A 24,928-nucleotide genomic window follows, 5' to 3' on the forward strand; every position below is an offset into this window, starting at 1 on the left:
ACAGTTCACAGGCACCTGGTTCAGTTTGAAAAGGTTCCAAAGCTTGGAAAATGGGTTCCGCATAGACTTTCCGTCGCCAACCTTCAGTAGAGAGTGAATGTGTGTTCTCAGCTGCTGCAACGGCTTAAAAATGAAAGTTTTTTGAACCGTATCGTTACTGGTGATGAAAAATGGGTCCTTTACAATAATCCGCAACGCTAATGGTTAGATAAAGATGAAACACCAGAACCGACCCCTAGAGATGGCCTTCACCCCAAGAAGATTATCCGGTCTATTTGGTGGGATATGGCCGGTATTGTTTATTATGAACTTCTGAACCAAACCAGAAGATATCTGCTGATTATTATTCCCATCAGCTATCCAACCTGAATGAGGCACTTAACAAAAATCGACCGTCTTTAGTGAATAGACGCAAAATTTTGTTTCACTACAACAACGCAAGACCTCATACCGCAAGGCAAACATTAGGCAAGCTGAACGAGCTCGGATGGGAGCTAATGCCGCATCCACTATACTCTCCGGATATTGCACCTTGTGATTATCACCTTTTCCGTTGACTTCAATCCCATATGACTAACAAGAACTACTCCTCAAAAGAAGCTATAAAAAGGGATATCAAAGCGTATTTTGGCTCCAGGGACAAACAATTTTTTGAGCAGGGAATTAGAAATTTGCCTAAACGTTGGGAAGACATTGTAAATAATGAAGGAAACTATATTATTGATTTATAAATACTTTAAACATCTGTTTTATTAATTTTAAAATCACCTTTAAAAACGCACGAACTTATGGACTGACCTGATATTTCTTATATTATAGATCGTCAACCGTGACGACTCTATTCTTTTCGTTCGAGCGCTGGGAGAGGTGTAGTTAGTTACGTTGCCGACATCAGACGCGTTTTTCTCAAAACTATATTTTTCGGATTGGCGTACGCGATAACTCGAAAAGTTATTGACCGATCTCCCTGAAATTTTGCACACATCTTTTCTATGATATTACTTTCTATGTGAAATTCAGTTTTCGAAAATTTTTTCAAAAAAATAATTTTTTCGAAGCAAAAATAGTAGGAAAATTCGCCTCAAAATTCATTTTTTTAAGGATTTTATTCCGCGATTTTTTTTTGCTATTTGTTTTTAATTCATTAAATAATTTTAATGGAAATCAGGGCCGTTACAGGTATCCGTTCCCTTTACAGGTATCTGTCCCCTTAAATCGTTCGTTAGAGTGATTCATTTTGCGTCACCTTGCACTTATATATGTGTCATATATATATGTGTGTGTGTGTACTTACATGTAAGGTACAATAAAAAATTAAATATGCAAAGCAGTGGAATAAATCTTTTCGTACACTAATTTCATTTGACACCAACGCTAAATATATTTATTTATCATTTTCTGTTTCCCACAATGAATAGTTTAGTGTAGTTAAACAGCGGTGACTCGGCTTGCTGTTGCTGACATTTAATTTTTTGTGCTTACATACCTATAAAAAAAATGTTTGCTTTAGTCAGCTAAGGTTAGCAAAAAAATTTAACCAACCTAGTCGATAGGTGTAATCGCCCCCCACCAAAATTTGCTTATATGTCGGGTGTTTTTTGAAGAGTTTGGGAACTTAAAATGATACAAAATATATACAAAACAGAAATAATGTTAGAATTATTTTATTTTTATTTTTTTAATATTATTTGGTAGATAATTTCATGGTCCTTTTTTAATACTTGTATGATATCCGGCATATATTCACCGCTGCTCTGAGTTTCCTGATCCATTCAATCAGTCCAATTGTGTACTACTTTTTCCAATAAATCTGGGCGCACGGTGTGAAGGGCGGCTTGCATATTGAGTTCCAATACTTCAGGAGTTGCTGGTTTGTTGGAGTAAACCAAGGACTTAGCATAACCCCATAAAAAGTAATCCAGATGCTTTAAATCGCAGCAATAAGGAGGCTAGTAACCAAGGCCACTTCAGGAAAGAAACTTGTCACAAAATTGATTTCTTGCACTGTCTTCTTGGAACTAAATGTCGTCCATGTTTGGCTGATTAATTTCTGGAAACAAAAATTCAGTCAGCTGCTGGTCATTCACCGTAACGGTAGCTCCTACGTCATTTCCACAAGAAATAGGCACTGATTATGGAGCCAGCGTGTACCATATACCACACGTAAAATGAACGCAATGCTCTATGATCTTTGAGAACAAATTTTTTTATTATAAGTTTTAATAAATTTCTACAAATCCGGATTGTTTTTCTGGCGTTAAATTCATAATGATTTGCCCAACCTTATTGAACAGATATGTCAACACTGTTTGCCATTTTCAGTTGTCAAAGCATAATCGATGGCTCTCATGTAGCTAAAAAAACACCCGATATATTACGTGAATGTACATACATACTTATAACAACGTATTTATAAGGGAATGCGCTAAGTAATTATAGCACAGGGACTTAAATATTTACAAGTTTTAACAATTGATTTGTCTCTTTTATATTACTGATAATTTTTTTGATAAAGCACCAGGATGTGACCTCATAACGAACAGAATTCTACAAGAATAATTTTTACGCGGCTACGAATTTATCACCTACGTTTTTAATGCAAGTTAAAGAACTGAGTATTTTTGTACTAATAGATAAATTATCTGCATACCAATGCCAGGTAAACCTCCAGATATGATTTCCTCCTATCGGCCAATAAGTCTACTAGTTACGATATCAAAAGCTTTTGAAAAACTATTCTTAAAAAAGCTCAAGCCGATTATGGCACAGAAAAAACTAATTCCCATAAACCAGTTTGGATTTCGTTAACACCATTCCAGCATTGAGCAGGTCTATTCTGTCAATAACTTCGCTAGAGAAACGACATAACATTAGCATTTGTTAAACCAGGCCTGTTACATACGCTTAAAATGAATCTGCCTGACTGCTATTGCACGGTTCTTAAATGTTGTCTAAAGAGCAGATACTTTCTTGAGAACATTAACAATGAAGTTACTAGTCTTCAAGAAATTGAAGCAAGGCGTGCCTCAAGGTAGTGGTCTGGGTGCGGTCCTACACACTTTATTTAGTGTCGACCTACCCTTGACAAAAAGTACACACACCGCTACATCTGAGGACGATACGGTTGTAATGACCAAGAACGATCTAGCCTCCACTGATTTATCTCTACTGCAGCACAACCTCGAAAAAGTCAGTACCCGGTTGAAGCGGTGTCCTATAAAAGTCAACCAAATCAAATCAGTACCGACAACTTTCACGCTTTGCAATGACTCGTGTCCCCCAATAACTTTAAATCACTGCCAAATACCTCAAAACGATCAGGCAAATACCTGGATAGTCAACTCGATAGATGGTATCGTATATTCTTGAAGCGTAAGAAACTAGGTTTAAAACTTCGCTCACTTTATTGGCTACTCAATCAAAAATCTGCTGTATCACTGAATAACAAAATTTTAATCTATAAATCTTACTTCAGCCAATATGGGTATATGAACTTCAAGTATGGAGCTCAGCCACGAAATCAAATATTGAAATCCTTTTCAAAGGCTTCAATCCAAAGTACTGCGCATATATACAATTGCACCGTACTGAGTCTGCAACGAAATAATAAACCGTGACTGAAAAGTACCAACTGTATTCGATGAAATAAGCAATATTAGTTACAAATATAATAACCGGCTTATCTACCCGACATACGAAGAAATCTGAGTAGATCTTGTGGTGACAAGGAGCCAAGGTGGTCACTTTATAACACATCAGTGCCAACGACGTCAAGAATGATTCGAGCGAAGGCCAGGCAGATGCACAGAAAGTGGGCCGCCGTCTCATCTTCCTCTTCACATGGTTGGTAGAGTGCACTGTCTGAGATGCCTACCTTTTCCATATGCCTCGCCCATAGAAACACAGATGCGTACATTCCAAGAGGAAAGTGTAGTTTTGTCCCGCTTGATACAACGTAGACACCAGAGACGGAACCGTGCTCGGTCCTGGAGCCATCCGTGAAAATGCGAAAACAGTGTTCGGCGGGATCATTTTCATAGTTTGAACACAATTGAGCTCCTGGCAGCACCACACTGAATCTCTTGTCAAATACGGATCTGAATGGCAAGGGGCATGGAGAAGATCGTTGGATCGAAGGCCATGCCTTTTCTGTTGTCCAATGCCGGGCAAGGGCCGTACCAATTCCCATTGTGTTTTTGATCAGAAATTATTGGAAAATTTTCGGGCACGCAGTTTTATAGCCCATGAAGTTTTGTAAAAATAAAATGCAAGTTTTAAGTGGCTCAGAAATCGGGATCATTTTTGACAATTTTCTGTTTGCTGGCCGCGTGTGGTGTTTTCTTCCATATAAAAAATAGTCCAGCATTCGTTTATAATTTAAATATATTTTAAAGTTTTTATCAGTAAAATCTAATATATTTCGCAAATTGTGCTAAATAATGCTATAAAAAACATACTAAATAAAAATGCTGCGCGTAAACATAATTATTTTTGGAAATTTAAATTTATGAGTAATTCACATTATTTTGCGCAAAATCTGTTGACTATGGCAATCGTAGAGATAACTCTGAGTTATCGGCAATTGCTGACCTCCAAGTCTCAAAAATGTTCAACAAAAACCATTATTTTTCATATTTGGCGAAATTTAATGATAATTAGCTAATCTTGTTACTTTTTAATCTTTAGCAAAATATAATACAAAAACATCAATACATAAATAAATTAAATAAATTAAATACAAAATATTTGCATTAAGTTGGCAGATAAGACACTCAATTTTAAAGTGAAAACAAATTAATTACTAGAACATGAAAAAAATTGGGATTTGCGGTTCAAGAAATCTGTGACCCTTACACCCACTCTGATCCAATTGTACATTTTGTAGATTTCTGCGCACTTTTGACAAAACATGCATAACAGAATTTAGAAGTTTTTGCTTGTCAATCAATAAATGGTTGGATTTTCATACAGTATTTGCACTAGTAAGCATTCATAACTAAAACTTAACCATGCATTTTAATACGTAATGGAATTCAAATATAATTTTTTTTAGTGACGACAGAAATTTGTATTCTGAAATAAAACCTGCTAAAAGTAATAAGTGATTTTCAACATATAAAGATTCTTGCAAAATGGCATACAATTTTTTATACAAAGCTTCAATCCTTATCTGGTTTTTGTGTAGAGAATTAGCCAAGGTTAGCTTAAATAAATAGTTTTTTTTGGCAACCACAAAATATAGATAAACAAAGCCCTGATTTTGTCGAAATAATACAAATTGATAATGCAAATAATACAGCAAGCTTGTTTTAATAAAATTCTAAATATAAGTATTTTAGAGTATTTTGTTTAAAAATGCATGCGAGCGATTTCTACACAAACGGAATTCATGTGTTGCGGTATGTGACAAATTCGCAGTTACATTTTATAGGATTTTCGTGTTTCGTGCATCGCATGTAATTTTTTTAATGCGAGCAAAAAGACTGACGTAATGTAAATCAAACTGAAAGCTTCAAATTGGGCTGCACTGAAAATAGGGCGCAAAATGCATGATGCCGTGGTAAAAAGGTGATGTCAGCAACTTAACCTCTTTTTACGGCAAATCATACCGGTCATGTACTTTATTTAAAAATCAAATTGAACCCCTTTCATACAAACACTCGCAGAAAACTTTAATATACAGCCAGTGACAGTCGATGGCACATCAACGTTTTGACCAGTTTGGCAATTTTTGTTTTTTTTTTTTTAATTTTCATTATTTTTTATAAAAGTGTTGTTCATTGTCTCAGAAGTGCTATAAAAATCCAAGCTTCAAACTTTGTAAAAAAAATTAGAAAAATTCAACAAACTTTTACAATTTCAATTCCACGATCTTTACACCTTTAACGACATTAATGTTTTATGCACAATATCGTCAGCGAAAAAAATTATCAAAAATCAACGAGAATTTTGAACGATTTCAAATTTACGCTTCATCTACACAAAATTCAAGAAGCTAGAAATTGCATACCAATAATCTTTCTAGAAATTCTAATTAAGAATCGTGGAACTGGTATGAATAAAAAAAACAAAGGTCTGCCGCACTATGTGCGCATATTTGAAGTGAAACTTCTTAATTTCAAGATTAAATTTAAATATTTTAATGAGGATTGAAATGATTTTTTATAAAATTACATTCAATAATAGTGGATAATATTATTATTCATTTATTTCTGAAATTTGTACATTACATAGTCGGTGCTTCAATAGCCTGTACATTTTGTGTTGATGGTGCAATAGCAGCAGTTTTTTTTATTGTGTTTGTTTTTTTTTGTTGGCGATGAGGTTGGGTTAAAAATGCCTTCGCACCATATAGAACCCTCGCAACTACGTGTGGGGTGATTCCACTAAAAATATCCCTCCTCTTCTCTTGGATTTTTCCCTCCACCCCGGGACTGATTCCGCATTGCTTCGAGGTAGACGGCCAAGACGGCGACCTAAAAAGGACACTTACTTACTCATCCTGCGTCCAGGGTCACCTGTTTTGAGAAACCTATGCTCAATGATCTTCAGCATAAGTTTCCATATCGCGCTCCTTTTTTTTGGATAATATCCTCCACACAATTTGCGACGGTATTCCATTTTTCTTAGTCTATCATCATTTTCTCGATCATTTCTTCAGGTGTAAATACACCAATAGCTCGTTGCAGACCTGTTCTCTCTACGTTCCACCTCTCGCATTTAAAGAAGGTGTGCTCCGCATCATCATACTCAGTATCTCTATATATGCAGTTTGGTAGGCTCACTTTTCCCATTCGCCACAAATACTTGCGAAAGGACCCATGTCCGGACAAAAACTGTGTGAGGTAACAGTTAACCTCACCGATCTTTCTTTCTTGCCACTTTTTTAGATCGGGTATTAGTCTCGCTGTCCATCTACCATACCGTTGAGAGTTCCATCTTGTCTGCCAAAGTGTGAGCGTGGTACTGGGATTCCTGTGTTTTTTGCCTCCCATCTCCGTTTGCGCTCTTGTGCCACCACTGCTTCAGATACTGTTGTGTATGACGAAGCCACTCTGAGAGCGCAGGTGCGTTGCAAAGATTGCAGAGTTTTCCGCCAGCATTGCTCCTTTAGCGAATCTGCCCATATTTCGCATCCGTATAAGATGCACCGTACGGTGGCCGCCGTAGCCGAATGGGTTGGTGCGTGATTACCATTCGGAATTCACAGAGAGGTCGTTGGTTCGATTCTCGGTGAAAGCAAAATTAATAAAAACAGTTTTCTAATAGTGGTCGCCCCTCGGCAGGCAATGGCAAACCTCCGAGTGTATTTCTGCCATGAAATAGCTCCTCATAAAAATATCTGCCGTTCGGAGTCGGCTTGAAACTGTAGGTCCCTCCATTTGTTGAACAACATCAAGACGCACACCATAAATAGGCGGAGGAGCTCGGCCAAACACCTAACAGATGTGTACGCGCCAATTATTTATTTATTTATAAGAGAATCGAGTTCGTCGTGTCCATTAAAAGTTTTCGCTTGTTCTGCGTTGGACCTCCAAGGTTTGCCATGAGCTTACTTAACATGCCGCTTACTTTGGCAGTTCTTGTGGCAGCATGGTTTACATGCGCCCAGTAGGTTAGCCTTGTGTCTAATTGCACTCCTAGGTGCTTGACCACTCTTTTTGTCGATAAAGTGGTATCGAGTACTTGTATGTCTACTTCTAATGGGATACGTCTGTTCGTTAGAAGGATTAGCTCTGTTTTCTCTGTGGTCAGCTTTAATTCATGGTCTTCTAGCCATATCTGAATTCGGATCATCACCTGATTTAACTTCCTTTTGGCTTCGTCAGTATTTCGGGCGATTATTACAGCTACAATGTCATCTGCGTATCCCACTAAATGCACTTCCTCAGGCATCTCTTTTCGAAGGATTTCATCGTAGCTTATATTCCAGAGTTCAGGTCCGAGTATTGATCCTTGGGCCGCAGCTGCTGTTATTTGTTTAGTCTTACACCCTTCTCGCGTTCCGTATAAGAGCACGCGATTGCTTAGATAGCTATGAATAATCTTGAATAGATTATTCGGGATCTTGAATTTTACCTTTAAGGCTTGAATTACGTCGTCCCAACTTAAACTGTTGAAAGCATTTCTAATATCCAGTGTGGCTAGTAATACTAAGCGTTTGGAGTATCGATTACGTGCCTGGGCATGTTCTACGCTAGCTATTACATCTTGGATGGCTCCTAAGGTAGATCTGCCACTTCTAAAACCATGCTGCCTGTTAGAGAGGCCACCACTGTTCTCTACGGCTTCGCTAAGCCTATGCTTTATCAGTTTCTCAAAGAGTTTTCCTGCGCTATACGCATACATAACGGTATATAAGCGGACGCTAATATTGGGTCTCCCTTTCCCTTACTGATTAGTACTAGTTTTTGGTTTTTCCATATTTCTTGGAAAAATTCCTTGTTTTAGGCATGCGTTGTACATATTTAGCAGCAAAAGAGGACGTTCGATTGCCAATAGTTTCCATATTTCTGCAACTATGCCATCAGGTCCTGGCGCTTTATTGCATTTCATTGCTTTTGCAGTGTCCATAAGCATTAACAGCAGTGGATACAATCGGTTTGTGGTAACTGAAAGAGGATATATACCATATGTTCTTGACTCGATTGTGTCGATATAGCGAGAAAATACGTCATCTATCGTTGTTCCTGATTTTTTCGTTGAAATGTAGCGGTCATTACTCATTTGCAAATTCAGTTGATGTTCTAAAAATTCTTTTTATTTCATGGAAGTGTCCGATGCAAAATTTACATTGAAATCTCTAGTTAATATGAGAGGTTTCAGATCGTCGCGTTGGGGAAGAAGTTTGCCACCATCAGGAGTGTATCGTAATAATAAACCATGTAAAAATACGATAATGTCGTTGATATGTGAATTTGGAGTTATGTAGACACCCACAATTACTATGTTTTGTCCATTTATCGTTCGGGACACACTATACAGCGGTAAATCGTAAGTGTGGTGTGAAGACATTCATGGTATCATTTTTGTTGTGGTAGATAGCGACTCCACCGGTTCGAACATTACTTCTTTTACACTGGATGGTGCAGTTAAAATTCGGTAAACTGATTTCCTCGTCTTCACGCAACCATGTCTCATGAAAAACTACCACATTCCATTTTTCCATTACTGGATTCAATACGTCAGTAGCATGAGCACGTAGACTTTGACAATTAAAAGAGTTTAATTTAATCATTTGTTGACCAAGAGTTTCCAAACAATTTATCGACAGTGTTCGAAATTCTGCTTGCAATGATGTCATTGTTGTTGATGGTCTCCGGCCATGGTTGGATCTCAAATCATCATTGCGTGTAATTATAAACAATCCATCAATGGAAGTAACGCGTGACAGTGCGACATACACTAGCGATTGTGGTGACTGCTTTTTATCGTATTCATAGACTATTTCAGAATATGTATCGGCCTGAGATTTGTGTATGGTACTGGCACATGCACAAATTACAGGAAAATGTGTACGTTTTGCATTTATAGTTTTATTGTGATTTAATGGTATTGTAACTGATCGTCTAGCTATCGGTACTGCTGTTTTACTAGCGACTACGAAGCACCGCACAAAGCGGAGAAAGAGAAAAGCTTGTATGCCGTAGGCTTATACATTTCGTGACGGTTTTTCATAACGCTAGCTCGTGTGTCGCGGCCTTGAAATTCTACTCTGACGCGCGTAAATAAGTTTCACTTCAAAAATAAATGTCAAAGGTGGTAAAAATGTTATGGTGGTAAGTAATACACCTCGAGGGGTGTAAAAGTAATCATATTTTATTTAAATATAAAAATATTCATATTTTATTTACTATCATTCTTTAAAACTCAAATTCCAATATTATTCCATACAAGTGAAGTTCGTTTTCAAAAAGAGATGTGAGTCATTCGAAACGAAACAAAATTTTGCTCTTATAATATAAATATATACTTACAATATTATTAGGTTAGGTTAGGTTGAAGCGGTTGTCCATTGTAGGACACACTCAGGCTCATAGCCCATTGTGGTGCCGCGTGGGAACTAGCCCTTATCCCTCCTGAAACCAATGTGTACAATTCAAAAATTCCGCAAGATCCTTCATTTTGACAGAGCCGAAGTCTTCTAATTGGTTAAAGAAATGTCCGCCCAAAATGGCGAGTCTACGTCTGGATAGAGCAAGGCAGAGACGCAGAAGGTGCGGGATCGTCTCTTCCTCCTCCTCGTCTAGACAACTTCTGCAGAAGTCATTTGTTTACACACACATTCTCTGAACGTGACTACCGACCGATACCTAACCTAACCTAACCTACAATATTATACATTTATTTGACAAATTCAATTGTGGTTGTAGCAGTTTTTAATTAGCAAAAATACTTAAAAATGTAGAAACCGCTTTATGAATATCACCAAGGCAAAAATGGGAGTCTTAAGAGCTACTTGAAAAATTATTGTCGTAAAAATAGTGAATTTTATTTATCTTTTTTTTAATCAATAGTACAGAGTAAGATTAAGCCCTTTTAACAGTACATACTTCAACAATATTATCAGGTCAGTCCATAACTTAGTGCGTTTTTTAAAGGTGGTTTTAAAATTAATAAAAAATATGTTTAAAGTATTTTATAATTAATAATATATTTTCCTTCATTATTTACAATGTCTTCCCAACGTTTGGGTAAACTTTTAATTCCCTGCTCAACAAATTTTTTGTTGTTTGGAGCCAAAATACGCTTCGATATCCCTTTTTATAGCTTCTTTTGAGGAGTAGTTCTTGTTGCTCATAAGGGATTCAAGTCAACGGAAAAGGTGATAATCATAAGGTGCAATATCCGGAGAGTATGGTGGATGCGGCATTAGCTCCCATCCGAGCTCGTTCAGCTTGCCTAATGTTTGCCTTGCGGTATGAGGTCTTGCGTTGTTGTAGTGAAACAAAATTTTGCGTCTATTCACTAAAGACGGTCGATTTTTGTTAAGTGCCTCATTCAGGTTGGATAGCTGATGGGAATAATAATCAGCAGATATCTTCTGGTTTGGTTCAGAAGTTCATAATAAACAATACCGGCCATATCCCACCAAATAGACAGGAGAATCTTTTTGGGGTGAAGACCATCTCTAGGGGTCGGTTCTGGTGTTTCATCTTTATCTAACCATTAGCGTTGCGGATTATTATAAAGGACCCATTTTTCATCACCAGTAACGATACGGTTCAAAAAACTTTCATTTTTAAGCCGTTGCAGCAGCTGAGAACACACTCGGTGCTGAAGGTTGGCTACGGAAAGTCTATGCGGAACCCATTTTCCAAGCTTTGAAACCTTTCCCAACTGAACCAGGTGTCTGTGAACTGTTCCATGCGATGAATTTGACCTCTGAGCTATCATATCGACTGTGAAATTTGGCTCAGCTTCCACGAGTTCGAGCAAAGCGTCAGAGTTAAAGACTTCAGGACGACCAGCGCGCGGGGCATCCTCCACGTCGCAGTTACCACTTTGGAATTTCGAAAACCACTTTTGCGCAGTCCTTATACTCACGGTATCCTCTCCGTGAACAGTGTTTATTTCTGCAGCAGCAGTTGTTGCATTTTTACCACTTTTATAAAAAAAATACAAAATATGCCTCTTATACGCGTTCGAAGACTCCATTTTATTTTTTAACAACTCTTCCTTCTATCCGCAATTAAAATCACTTGTTGAATGCACAATATATCAAAGAAAATATAAATATGTAGTTCCATTATAATCCGCGAATAGTTTTTTGTATGCAAAAATCGTGCAAAAGTGAAATTATGGGTAAAATACGCACGAACTTATGGACTGACCTGATAATTGAGGAAAAACCACTCAGAACCAAATAAATAATGAATTAAATGTCGTTCAACAGCTGCCGAGTTCACTTGATATGGCTCTCAGTGATTTTTTTATTTGATCGAGTCAAAATATCACTATGGGGAGCGTCTTTTAATAGCCAAAGGGAAGACGGGTTTGATGGCTATACTGAAAATAGTTTCAGAAATTTTTCGAAAGCTAGATCAAACCTGAAATAAGTCCGTTAGAGTTGATGGGGAGTTCTTCGAAGGCGATAATACCACTTTTGGGGAATAAACTTGTAATTTGAATTTCCTGAATTCATTTCGGGAACTTTTTGTTCAAGGTGGTATACTAAAAATAACTAAATTAAAACTAGTGAAATTTTTTAAATATACTTTTTTCTAATCATAATTATATTCTATTTTAAATATTCCCTTATTTGTTTTTGGTTTTCTATAAAAAGTAATCTGAAATGAAACACCTGTTCGTGTCATGCCTAAATATTTGTGAGATTATGATAGTGCGCGCAGCCAGATTTGCTTGCTGAAGTGATACGATATGTGCCGTCAAATTTGTCTGTAAATACTGTACTGTATGTACATATGCATGTATATATGCATAGATTAGAATAGCGCACTCCTTATTATAACAAGTACTCGTATCACAACAAAGCCCTTCCTAACGCTTTGATTAATGTTCACTACAAGTATTTGCCGGCGTAGGTATATTGAAGTGATAACACTTTTATGGGATTTTTTACTTTATTATAACAAATATTTTATTTTATGAATGCTTATGACGGCAAATAGCATGAATTATTTAATATATAAATATTTATATGTAAAAGCGTGATACCAGAATTTTTATTATCAATTTTTAGCGAAGCAATGAGTCAACAGAAGTAAGAGTGGCGTCTGATAAATGCGCAACTAAAAAACTTTAAGAATTGCGTGCAATAAATTTTCGTTGTACTGGGCATTCATAATAGCCGCTTTAAGCAAGTTATGAATAAAATAAAATAATACAATTCTTTTACTATCTCAGAAAATCGTAGCCTAATCTTCGACGTCCACTTGTCACCTTTGGATTCCCTTGATTGCTTTTCTATCCTTTTTATCCACTGCATCGACTGTGACTTGTACTATAGATAATACCGGCGAATTCAGGTTTCATCATCAATGGTTGCAAATTTCGTCCAAATCACTCTGGCAGATGTCTAGAAAATCTTTAGCTGCGACGTTAGGAAATTACTTCTTGTTGAGCGGCGTCAGCATTCGCGGAACCCAAAACGCCGTACTCATAATATTTTGCATGTGCAAATATTTTTGTAAAATTTCTCCAATTTATTCTCCGCTAATTTGCAGTTCTTCAATGGTGAAAATAATTGAGAAAGTGTGCTCCATAACAGATCGTTATTCGACTCTGAACGAATTTGATACAATCAGCAGTTGTTGTGCTGATGTGTTTACAAAAAAACTGAGATTGTGTTAGTGATATTTGAAAAAATCAACCAATGACACTTCGCTGCCATCAGAACAACGACTGATTGAACGAGTGTGTGAATACATGTAAAATAATCGTGTAGAGTTCGGCTGCCGAATCTCATGTGAAGTGGTAGCCGAAGTTTCCTTCACAATTTTCTTTTTCACCATAGTTAAAGAGCTAAACTTGTAAATCTATCATCTTTGTAGTTCTTCTGCTATCCGCTATAATTTAATTATTCGAGTAGTCAGGACTCCTTTTTCGAAATATTGGACATTTTCTTTGGTCACTAGCATCACTGATCCTAGCGGTTGAGAGTTTGTTCACAGGTCTCCGCTTTTTGTATAAATAGCTCAGGCAATTTTTTTTAATTATTTATAAAAAGTTGCTAATCCTCAAGATCAAACAGCATTTCTTTAAAAATTTGGTGTATTTACTTTCTTGGCAAGAAAAATCTGCTCAGCGCTTGACTTTGCGCGAATTTCCAGTTTGCATGATTTCGTTGAATGTTCGAGGGAAAACGTTTCGTTAGTCAAATAAAAAAGGGCGAGTGGTGTATACCAGCAATGAATCACGCACGTATTGTTAATGAGTCAACGCTGAATAGCTAAGTTCGCCAAATTATCGCACTTCGAACAGGGACTATCATTTATGGTATACAAATATGTCAAACGGCCTTTGTAAACAAATATAAGATAAGAGTTTATTTAGTAGAAAAACGTTACAGTATTTATGTTATCGCACAATTTACAGAATATGATAAAAATCTTAATTCTACATCAATCTATCTTCTATCTATATATATAAATGTGAAAATCTGTCCCTATATTCGCTTAAAACTCGCGAACGGGCTCACCTATCCAAACCAAATTTTTAGGCTTTGTTTGGACTATTCAGTAGATGGTTTGTGTTTTAAAATTTTAAGAATCGGATACCAGGGTCTCGAGAAATAGGACAAAACGTGAACCCGGGTAACCCTAGGATGTGTTTGTACAATATGGGTAGCAAATGGGAGCTGTTGATGATTTCTATAGTATAGAGTATTTTTCATACCGTTCCGTGACTAGGGTCTCGAGATATAATCCAAAACGTGGACCCGGGTAACCCTAGGATGTGTTTGTACAATATGGGTAGCAAATGGAAGCTGCTGATGATTCTATAGTATAGAGTATTTTTAATGCCCCTCCGTAACTAAGGTCTCGAGATATAGACCAAAACGTGTATATAGGTGACCACCACAATCAAATTTTAAAAAAGTACAGAAAAGGCTATTGTGACATCTTTAGAAAGTATGTTGAATGAAAAAAATCAACTAATTCAACTGTTTAAACATTTTACGAGTTCTATAAAGAAAACTTAATATGAAAAATTTCTTGCGATATAAAACAAACATTTTATGTATGGTGGTGCGAAGCCCACTGGGTGATGCTAGTATATTTATATATTTATCATAGGTTTCGGTTTTTTAAACGATTTTTTGTTTTTTCGAAGGAAAGAACTACTATGAAAAACCTTCGCTTTACGTAAACAAATATTCCAGCTACTTCAAAACAATGTTTTTTGCTATTTTTGCTAATATTATTAAATTTTTATATTATTATTTACTTTTTATAAACGATTCAATAATTATTCTACAACAAACTTAGGAGAGTATCAATTAACAGAGAAGACCTGCTCAGATTTTCTAATACATTGCACTATGGGCCAGAAGCTCTTCAAAAGTAACGGAAATTGACCGAAATCCATTCCTAAAATTTTTTAGTTGTACTAGACTACCTGATTATATATACATATGTACATAAAGTTGCATTAGGGCAAATTCCAAGTAATTTGATTAAGATTTGCATTGCTGGCAGATATTTACTTTGAAATTTAATGAAAATCACGTACGAGATATTATTTTTGCAAGTTGTTATTTTACCTTCTTTACCTTTTATTTAAGTCTTCTATCTAGGATTTATCTTCAAAGGAATGTCAATTCTTAAAACTAAAGTAATTTTGAACCGATTCCTACTATGAAATTTTTGCTTGAAGATTTCATCTTCCATTAGATATCTCAAACTTATTAGTCTTAAAATGCTTGGCACTTGACGTTCTATTAAATAGCCATTAATCTCCAATGAACCATAGACTATATTGACATGTTTTTGACGCCATTTTGTTCCCTGCAGCATATGCTATGAGGATCTTCCTCCACTTTTTCCAACTTTTTAGACTCACATATAAACTTTCCTTTAAGACTACTTTGTCTGTGCTAATTAATAATCTGAAATCAGTATTGCGTTTCTTGTAATAGTAACGCCTGCAGTTCTCCTACAACAAATGTAGTTTTCAGGATCCATACCGAGAAGGTGGCAGTGCCTACTATTTTTGGCCTAACTTTTTGTTTTTAATCAATTGTTTATCAACACATAACCAAAAGATATTTACAGAGTTTGAGTGTTTTACACATTTTTTATTTATTATTATTTTATTTCTTAATTATTTTTTATGTATTCAAGTGTTTTCATATACTTATTTTATATTATAGACTTTTTATATCGGCAAGCTCAAAACTGTTACTTTGTTTTGCTCTTTAGAACCAGAATAATAATTGCGTTCGGATCAGAATTTTTCAGCATCCACCAAAATCTCTCCTATACAAATTTTAATTTAAATCGAATTATTTTTAAAAGTCATCCGCCATATTGAATCCGCCTTTTTTTAATTTTGAAAACCTAACTTCATATTTCAATTAGTCTCAGAAGTTTCCTACCCGGTCAGCCGCATCCCCCTGGCTGTTGTTAAAGGGGAATTGCACAACTCATTTCTCAGAAAAGTGCAGTGCAGATAGAGCTCCATTTCTTCGTGTGCTATTTCGAAAACCCTTTGGTTCAAGTACAATAGACGCAGGACTCAGGAAGTTCTGGTGACCCAATACAATTTCTGAACTCATTGCTGTGTTTACTGGTCAATGGATGATCAAAATACACGCAGAAAATCAGGGTTTATCATTTAATCCCCATTGCAGAAGCTATGGAGACCTTTCTAAGAAGAAGACAGTTAAACACTTTCTCTGTAAAAGTCCGGGTTAGACAGTTAGACGCAAGGATGATAGATTTAAATGGTTTGCTCATTAGCTATGGTGAAAAAGAAAATTGTGAGGGGAAATTCGGCTGCCACACCACAAGGGATTCGGTAACCGAATTCTGCACGATCATTTCACTCGTCCAATCGGTCGTTGTTCAGCTGGCAACGAAGTAACGTGGGCGGAGCCTTTATTGATTTTGTTTTCGTATACCAATTACACAATTATCGCCAGCCGAATTCTGCACGATAATTTCACACACTCGTGAATTAGTCGTTGTTCAGACGGCAGCGAAGTATCATTGTTTGATTTTTTCATATATCACCAACGCAATCTCGGTTTTATTGTAATAGGGAATATCTCTATTATGTCAGCCCATCAGGTAATTCTGTAAAATTCGCTCAGAGCCGAATAACGGTCTGTTATTGAGCTCTCCTTCTCAATTCTTTTCATCATGGCTAGACGATTAAAGTCACTGAGTGCTCTTTTCTTCGACAGTCGGTGGCAGTACTCTAACCTAAGTCCCATCAACGTTCTCCTTTGTTTTAATAACTCTGGTTGGCTGTATATAACTGCCCGTTAGAGGTCTCAAAATGGTATCAAAACGGTTCTTTGGTGCTACATGGGGAGTGCCAGATTCGTAAAGAGCGATCTTAAAAACTTCTCCATAGGAAATTTCAGTAAACAGGACCCATGGCTTGATATGTTCACGACTTTTTTGGATCCCTTGGCGCAGAGTGCACAAGCTTGAAAAGAAATAGTTAACTCCCTTTGCTATATTCCTGCTGGTTCATTTTTAAGAAGACCTCTTGGAATTGAGTATAATCCCCGTTTTTTGCCCATCAATCACCGTTTTCAGGACTGATTACTTTGCTCACCATAGATTTTCACTACATGTCCATAATTTTAAGGTCACAAATATGATAAGGAGCGGTAAGCAGGATTAATTTACAAGTAAGAAATAAAAAATTAAAAGTACAAGAATAATAAATGAAAAAATGTATTAAAAAATAAAACAAAAAATTAAGAAATAATAAATAAGTGAAACGAAAATATTCGTTTGGTGCCTGATTTCTTTTGCAACGTTATGAGCTTACCGTAGCAAGCAGTAGCTGTATCTTGCCAATATACCTTCACTTTCATGGCAATCGTCTACCGAATGAGCGACGTTTTGATGGAATTATTATCAGTGTACATCCGAAACTACTTCTAAATTTTTTGATAACAAACCCGGTCTTTTTAATTTGATAGAAAACACTCGACATAAGCGACATATCAGGCATAATATAATATAATAAAATTGGAAATTGGTTATTCCAATACACAACTTATTTCAATTAAAAATGTAAGTGCTTCAATTTCGTGTCTCTTTGTACTTTATTTATATCTATACAAGAAACAACTGCTTAATATCTTTTCGCCATAAAAATATGTCTCACTTAACACACCTCAAAACCGAACTCTTTCTAGATTTTGAAAAAAATTATTAATTTTTCTTCTTTTCTCTTCTTTCTTTCGTTCAGAATGGTCGACTTCAAAGTACAACAAAGGCGCTTTCGCACCAGTGAAAAAACTATCGTCAGTACAATTTATGGGCCCATAAAAGGTGTGAAACGCAAGTCCATCTATGGTGATTCCTATTACAGCTTTGAAAGAATACCTTTCGCTAAGCCACCGGTAGGAGAGCTGCGCTATAAAGCACCACAACCGCCGGACCCGTGGACAGAAGTGCGCAGTTGCACCTCACGCGGGCCGAAGCCATTACAAAAGCATTTCGTGTTTCAAATGACGGAAGGCTCCGAAGATTGTCTCTATCTGAATGTGTATACAAAAGATGTAAGTTGAATTAACTGTATAAAAATTATGTATACGTGTACATATATGTGTATGCATGTGTATGTGTAAGTATCAATATAATTTACCTTCATACACAGCTGAATCCTCAAACACCCATGCCGGTCATGGTGTGGATTTACGGTGGCGGTTTTCAATTTGGTGAAGCCTCACGTGAGCTCTATAGTCCCGATTATTTGCTGCGCGAAGACATCGTGATTATTTCAATAACTTACCGTTTGGGTCCATTTGGTTAGTCCACCGCTTTTGGCAACAGAGAGTCTATGTGAAACTAATCTATTTATTTATTTATTTCGTAAGGCTTTCTTTGTATGGAAGATCCCGCTTTCGATGTGCCCGGCAATGCTGGTCTCAAGGATCAAATCATGGCACTGCGTTGGGTGAAAGCAAACTGCGAACGCTTCGGTGGAGACAGCAGTAATATTACAATTTTTGGTGATAGCGCCGGTGGTGCCTCTGTACACTATATGATGATCACCGATCAAACACGTGGCCTCTTTCACAAAGCGATTTCCATGTCTGGCAATGCGCTTTCACCCTGGGCAGTGACACCGCAACGCAATTGGCCATATAGGCTGGCGGTTGCCGCTGGCTATACGGGAGAAAATAACGCTCCGGATGTTTTTAGTTTCTTGCGTAAAGCGAAAGGTGCCGACATAGTGAAGGCTAATGACGATTTATGTTCTGATGAGGAGAAACGTGAACGCATTGGTTTCTCTTTTGGCCCAGTGATTGAGCCATATGTGACAGATCATTGTGTGGTGCCGAAGAAGCCGATTGAAATGATGCGCACCGCTTGGAGTAATCACATACCGATGATTATTGGAGGTGTGTCGAATGAGGGCCTTTTGTTGTATTCGGGTAAGTTTAAAGTTATGCTATTCAACTTCACTTCATGCTTTTAGTTCAAAACTGTTGATAGAATGCATACCATTTTTTTCAAACTGGTGAAAATTCATATTAATCAATAACTTTGAATATCATTACCTAACTAATATTTTCACTATCATTACATTAAATTTCCTTCAATTACATTCCATTTATGATTCAATTAAATTTAATTCTACTTCAACTCCGATTCCCACTCAAATTTTTCTTATAATTATAAATAAAGCTATAATTACAAATACAATTACAATTATAACTACAAATTAAAAATACAGCTGCAACTAGAATTATAGGTATAATTACAATTCTAATTACAAGTACAATTACAACTACAGTCACAAATGCAATTAAAGTTATAATTACAAATATAATTCCAAACACAATTACAACTACAACTAGATTTAAAAATACATCTAAAAGTACAATTAACGTTATAATTACAATTCTAATTACAATAACCATTGCAACCGCAGTTACAAATACAATCAAAGCTTTAATTACAAATATAATTACAATTACAATTACAACTAAAGCAATAATTAAAAATCGAGTAACAATTACAATTAAACCTATAATTACTTTTACAACTTAAACTACAACTAAGAATACAGTTACCACAATAATAGAAGTTATGATTACTAATGCAATTACAATTACAACTACAATTAAAAATACAGCCACAACTACAATTAAATTTATAATTACAAATAAAATTACAATTATTATTACAAATACAATTAAAGTTATAATTACAAATATAAGTACAATCACAATTACAACTACAATTAAAAATACATCTATAACTACAATTGAAGTTATAATTACAATTACAATTATCATTGCAACCGCAGCTACAAATACAATCAAAGCTTTAATTACAAATATAATTACAATTACAATTACAACTAAAGCTATAATTAAAAATTCAATTACAATTACATTTAAAGCTATAATTACTTTCACCATTACAACTACAACTAATTAAGTTACAACAATAATTGAAGTTATGATTACTAATGCAATTACAATTATAACTACAATTAAAAATACAGCTATAACTACAATTAAGTTTATAAGTACAAATAAAATTACAATTATAATTACAATACGATTCAAGTTATAATTACAAATACAATTACAATTACAACTAGAATTACAAATACAGTTACAACTGAAATTAACGTGAAAATTACAAAAACAATTACAATCTCAATTGCAATTATAGTTACAAATTCATTCACAATTCCATTTATAACTATAACTATATTTACAAAACCAGTTATAATTACAATTACAATTAAAACTACCGTAACAATTACTATTCAAGTACAGTTACAGTTACTATTGCAATTACAAATACAATTACAATTACTATTGCACTTGCAATACATTGCAAATGATTACATTTGAAAATAAGAAATTAAATAAAAATAAAAATACATATTTTAATTACAACTCTATTTCTATTCAATTCAGATACATATATTTTATTCATTCCATTTTTGATAATCCCGATCCAGTTCGTTGAATATCGTTTCGTTCAGTTCCTCCATTTCAGTCCCTTCTTTTCCATTTCATTTCATTCAACTACATTCCATCTCATTCTATTCCATGCCAATCTATTTGTTTCTCGTTATCAATTCCATTCCAGTAATTACCATCAAATTAAACTCTACACTTTAGCAATACAATTATAATTTTTTTTTTGTTTTGGCTAATTTCGGATTTTGCAAAACTTTTTTACTCTCACCAACAGAGACCAAAACAAATCCCAAACTACTTAACGAACTTGGTGATTGTCGCTTTGTGGTGCCACTTGAGCTCGGCATGGATCGCGAGAGCGAGCTCTGTAAGGAATATGGAATGCAATTGCGTAAAACCTATTATAGTGATAAAGAGCCCAGTTTAGATACATTAAATGAGTATCTGTTGGTAAGTTAGCCGCTGGATGATTTATATCGTTTCACTTAAAAATGCAAACTTTCCATTCTCCGCCAGATGGTATCGCATGAGTACTTCTGGTTCCCCATCTATCGTACAGTATTGTCGCGTGCAACCTACGCTACAGCACCCACCTATTTGTATCGTTTCGATTTCGACTCGAAACACTTCAATCACCTGCGCATACTCAGCTGTGGTAAGAAGGTGCGTGGCACATGTCACGGTGATGACCTTTCCTACTTATTTTACAACTCGGTGGCACGTAAGCTGAAGTTTCATACACGTGAGTATAAATGTATCGAGCGATTGGTGGGCATGTGGACGCACTTTGCCGCGCGAGCGGATCCCAACTATGATCCAGAACGCGCAGACCTATGGCAGCCAATTGCGAAGGCTGATTTGGAGAGCCGTAAACTTAAGTGCCTTAATATTTCCGATGATTTGAAGGAGATTGATGTGCCCGAAATGAAGAAATTATTGTTATGGGAGAGCTTCTTTCGCTGTGATCAACTGATTTGAGCTGTTTCGAGAGAAACCAATTAACTTTTAAAGAATACAATTTTAGAAAATCTTAAGATGAGATCTAAGCTAATGGAACCTTTGCATGGCAAATTGTTGTATGCCGTTTTTAAAAAGTATTTTGATAATAAAACAGAGATTATCTTGCAAGTGTCTGGTGAGAATTGATTATCTTTGATAATTTTCTCTACCAAAGATTAGAAAAATATTGTTTCTTTGAATGAAACATTGAAATTGAATGAAGCATTGAAATTCAAATTTGAAAAGCAAAATTGTATAGCTTTAAGTTTTTTGTAAATTTTATAGAGCTTAAAGCTGCTTTACACAACTTTTTTATTATAAACATGCAAAATAGTATAATATTGCACAGAGTACGATCAGGATTTGAAAGGTGTCATTAAAACTATTCAAGCTTAAGGGCTTAGGAGCTTTGTTGGTGCTTTTATAGGTATATAGTGGAAGTGAAATTTTCAAAAGATTACATAAATATCAAAAAATCAGTGATGTTCTACCTGCATGCCGATTAGATGTCGGTGTTTTCAATGCTGAAAGCTGAAGTACAGTCTTTTCATCAAAAGCAGCTTTTTTGAAAAAAAAAATTAAATAAAAAAATTAACAGAATAACGTGGATTACTTCATTTCTTTTTCTAGCATTTTTTTCCCAAAATTTAGAACTGAGTGAATCACTTTTTTGCTGCTGTTCCATGCAACGAAATTCTGTATTGATTGTTTTGTGATTTCTGCCTATAAAAATGACTAAAAATAATTTATTTTCCATCTCTCAAGTTTTTCATAGTAAAAAGCTGCACTCTAAGGAATAAATTTCTAAATAAGTTAGGTATTTTGGTTTACATAAAACATAAGCAACAGTCTTTCATTAACATTTTTTTGATAAACCATAATTTTTAAACCTTTTAGTGAAGTTTCTTTGGTGCCAAATATGACATCGAGCTTATTTTTGGACAAAAGCTTGACTTTAAAGCTTTTGCAAAACGAAATTTCTTAGTGCTCTATTGCCGATGGTACCAATTTAGCAAAGTTTATGGTCTAACTTAACTAAACTAAACAAAAATCTTAACTTTTATAAATCACCAAATTAATTGCCATTGCTTACTAAGGCTTCACATTAACGAGATTCCAAGTGGACTTATATTTAGCGAATATTTTCAATAAAAGTACTGAAGTAACGGAAAGTAAACCACCTGAAAACGACTACCAATTTAATTACCATTGCTATTTAACACAAAGTAAATAAGAAAATAAATACTAATATTAAGAAATCAATTTGAATTCCTTCATGAAATTAGATTTATTGAAAATATTTTTGTATGGATTTATTGAGCGTAACTCATTTTGATATATTTATATTTTCATTGCTAGCGAAAGGTCTTCCAAATACACTATCGATGGAGCTTTCAAGCTCTTAGGTGCAATGCAAGATGATTCAAATTATCTTTTGGCATAAGAAAATACAAATTCCATAAGCTTAATATGTAACTACTTGTGATTTTATAATGAAAGTTCTCTGAAAATACAGCGTAAACTTTCGCCTGCTCGAAAGCTCAGCGCATGAATACATACATTTGTATATGAAAATCGTATTGAACTGCAAATTGCTACAAAGCTACATTTACATTTTTCAGTTTACCTGCAATCAATATGGGCAAATGAAAGCTTTGAACAACTAATTTTTGACAGCTTTTATGAAAAGTTTTAAAAAGTTGTGAAAGTTTCACTATTTAAGTACTACCTCTACAGCTATAATTTTATTGTGATTCATGTAGTTTAGCTTCGACATCTAGGTTTACTAAATTTTCAAATTCTGGAAATTATGGAACCAAAAGACAAATTTGAAATTACGATTTTCGTCAAAACAAACAAAAAAAAAAAATAAAAAAGAATTAATAGGACTATGAATAAGTTCGTGCGGTTTTTCAACAGATGGCGTAACTTGATTATTATTCCATCGATCCACATTTCCAAACATTCATTGGAGAGCTACTGTCGTAAGGCACAAACGTCAGTATAAGTTTTTTATTTGAGGCGTAAACAACAATATTTTTACCACACTTGAAAATGTCGAATTTCGTGCCAAATAATGTGTTTTTGCGGGGAATTCTTCTTCATTATTTTAATATGAAGAAAAAAGCAGCCGAAAGTCATCGTATCTTGGTGGAAGTTTATGGTGAGCATGCTCTAGCTGAGCGAACGTGCCAGAAGTGGTTTGCATGCTTTAAAAGTGGTGATTTTGGCTTGGAAGACGAAGAACGCGAGGGTGCGCCGCCAAAGTTCATGGATACCGAATTGGAGGAATTGCTCGATCAAGATCCGGCTCAAACGCAAGAAGAGGTTGCAAAAACTTTGGGAGTTGATCAATCAACCATTTCCAAACGTTTAAAAGCCATGGGAATGATCCGAAAGGTAGGCCATTGGGTGCCGTATGAATTGAAGCCAAGAGACGTTGAACGCCGTTTTATGGCATGCGAACAACTGCTTCAACGGCACAAAAGAAAGGGTTTTTTGCATCGAATTGTGACTGGCGATGAAAAGTGGATCCATTACGACAATCCAAAACGTCGGGCAACGTATGGATACCCTGGCCATGCTTCAACATCGACGTCGGCGCAGAATATTCATGGCCTGAAGGTTATGCTGTGTATCTGGTGGGACCAGCTGGGTGTTGTGTATTATGAGCTACTGAAACCGAATGAAACGATTACGGGGGATATCTACCGACGACAATTGATGCGTTTGAGCCGAGCACTGCGAGAAAAACGGCCGCAATACGCCGATAGACACGACAAAGTTATTTTGCAACATGACAATGCTCGGCCACATGTTGCACAAGTGGTCAAAACATACTTAGAAACGCTCAAATGGGATGTCCTACCCCCCCCGCCGTATAGTCCAGACCTTGCGCCATCCGATTACTATCTCTTCCGATCGATGCAACATGGCCTGGCTGACCAGCACTTCCGTAATTACGATGAAGTCAAAAAATGGATCGATTCGTGGATTGCGGCAAAACCGACCGAATTTTTCACAAAGGGAATCCGTGAATTGCCAGAAAGATGGGAAAAAGTAGTAGTAAGCGATGGACAATACTTTGAATATTAAATTTGTAACCATTTTACGTCAATAAAGTTTCAAATTTCGAAAAAAACCCGCACGAACTTATTCATAGTCCTATTATAAAAATAGTACCCACGTACATACATATATACATATAAGAAAAAACTATTTTAGTAAAACTAGACAGCTAAATAATAAATATGCATCCTGTAACAGAAGTACCTTTTTTCTAAATAATGTGACATAAAACTTAACAGAATGTGATTTCTCATCAAATAAAGT

At 35.6% G+C, this 24,928-nt stretch overlaps 1 protein-coding gene across 1 annotated transcript in view; it reads left to right on the top strand.

The window, feature by feature from the left end:
* The window catches only part of LOC129236062 (esterase B1), a 71,801-nt gene extending 50,077 nt beyond the window's left edge, over positions 1 to 21,724 (top strand). The window contains exons 3-7 of the mRNA XM_054870250.1: positions 17,896 to 18,208; positions 18,307 to 18,457; positions 18,527 to 19,087; positions 20,871 to 21,046; positions 21,113 to 21,724. Coding sequence (XP_054726225.1) covers positions 17,896 to 18,208; positions 18,307 to 18,457; positions 18,527 to 19,087; positions 20,871 to 21,046; positions 21,113 to 21,574 — 1,663 coding nt within the window. The 3' untranslated portion in view covers positions 21,575 to 21,724. The remainder of the gene's footprint in view (positions 1 to 17,895; positions 18,209 to 18,306; positions 18,458 to 18,526; positions 19,088 to 20,870; positions 21,047 to 21,112) is intronic.
* Positions 21,725 to 24,928: the final 3,204 nt, after the last annotated feature.

This window comes from Anastrepha obliqua, chromosome 1 (assembly GCF_027943255.1).
Source record: "Anastrepha obliqua isolate idAnaObli1 chromosome 1, idAnaObli1_1.0, whole genome shotgun sequence".
In the NCBI taxonomy this organism is placed as follows: Eukaryota; Metazoa; Arthropoda; class Insecta; order Diptera; family Tephritidae; genus Anastrepha; species Anastrepha obliqua.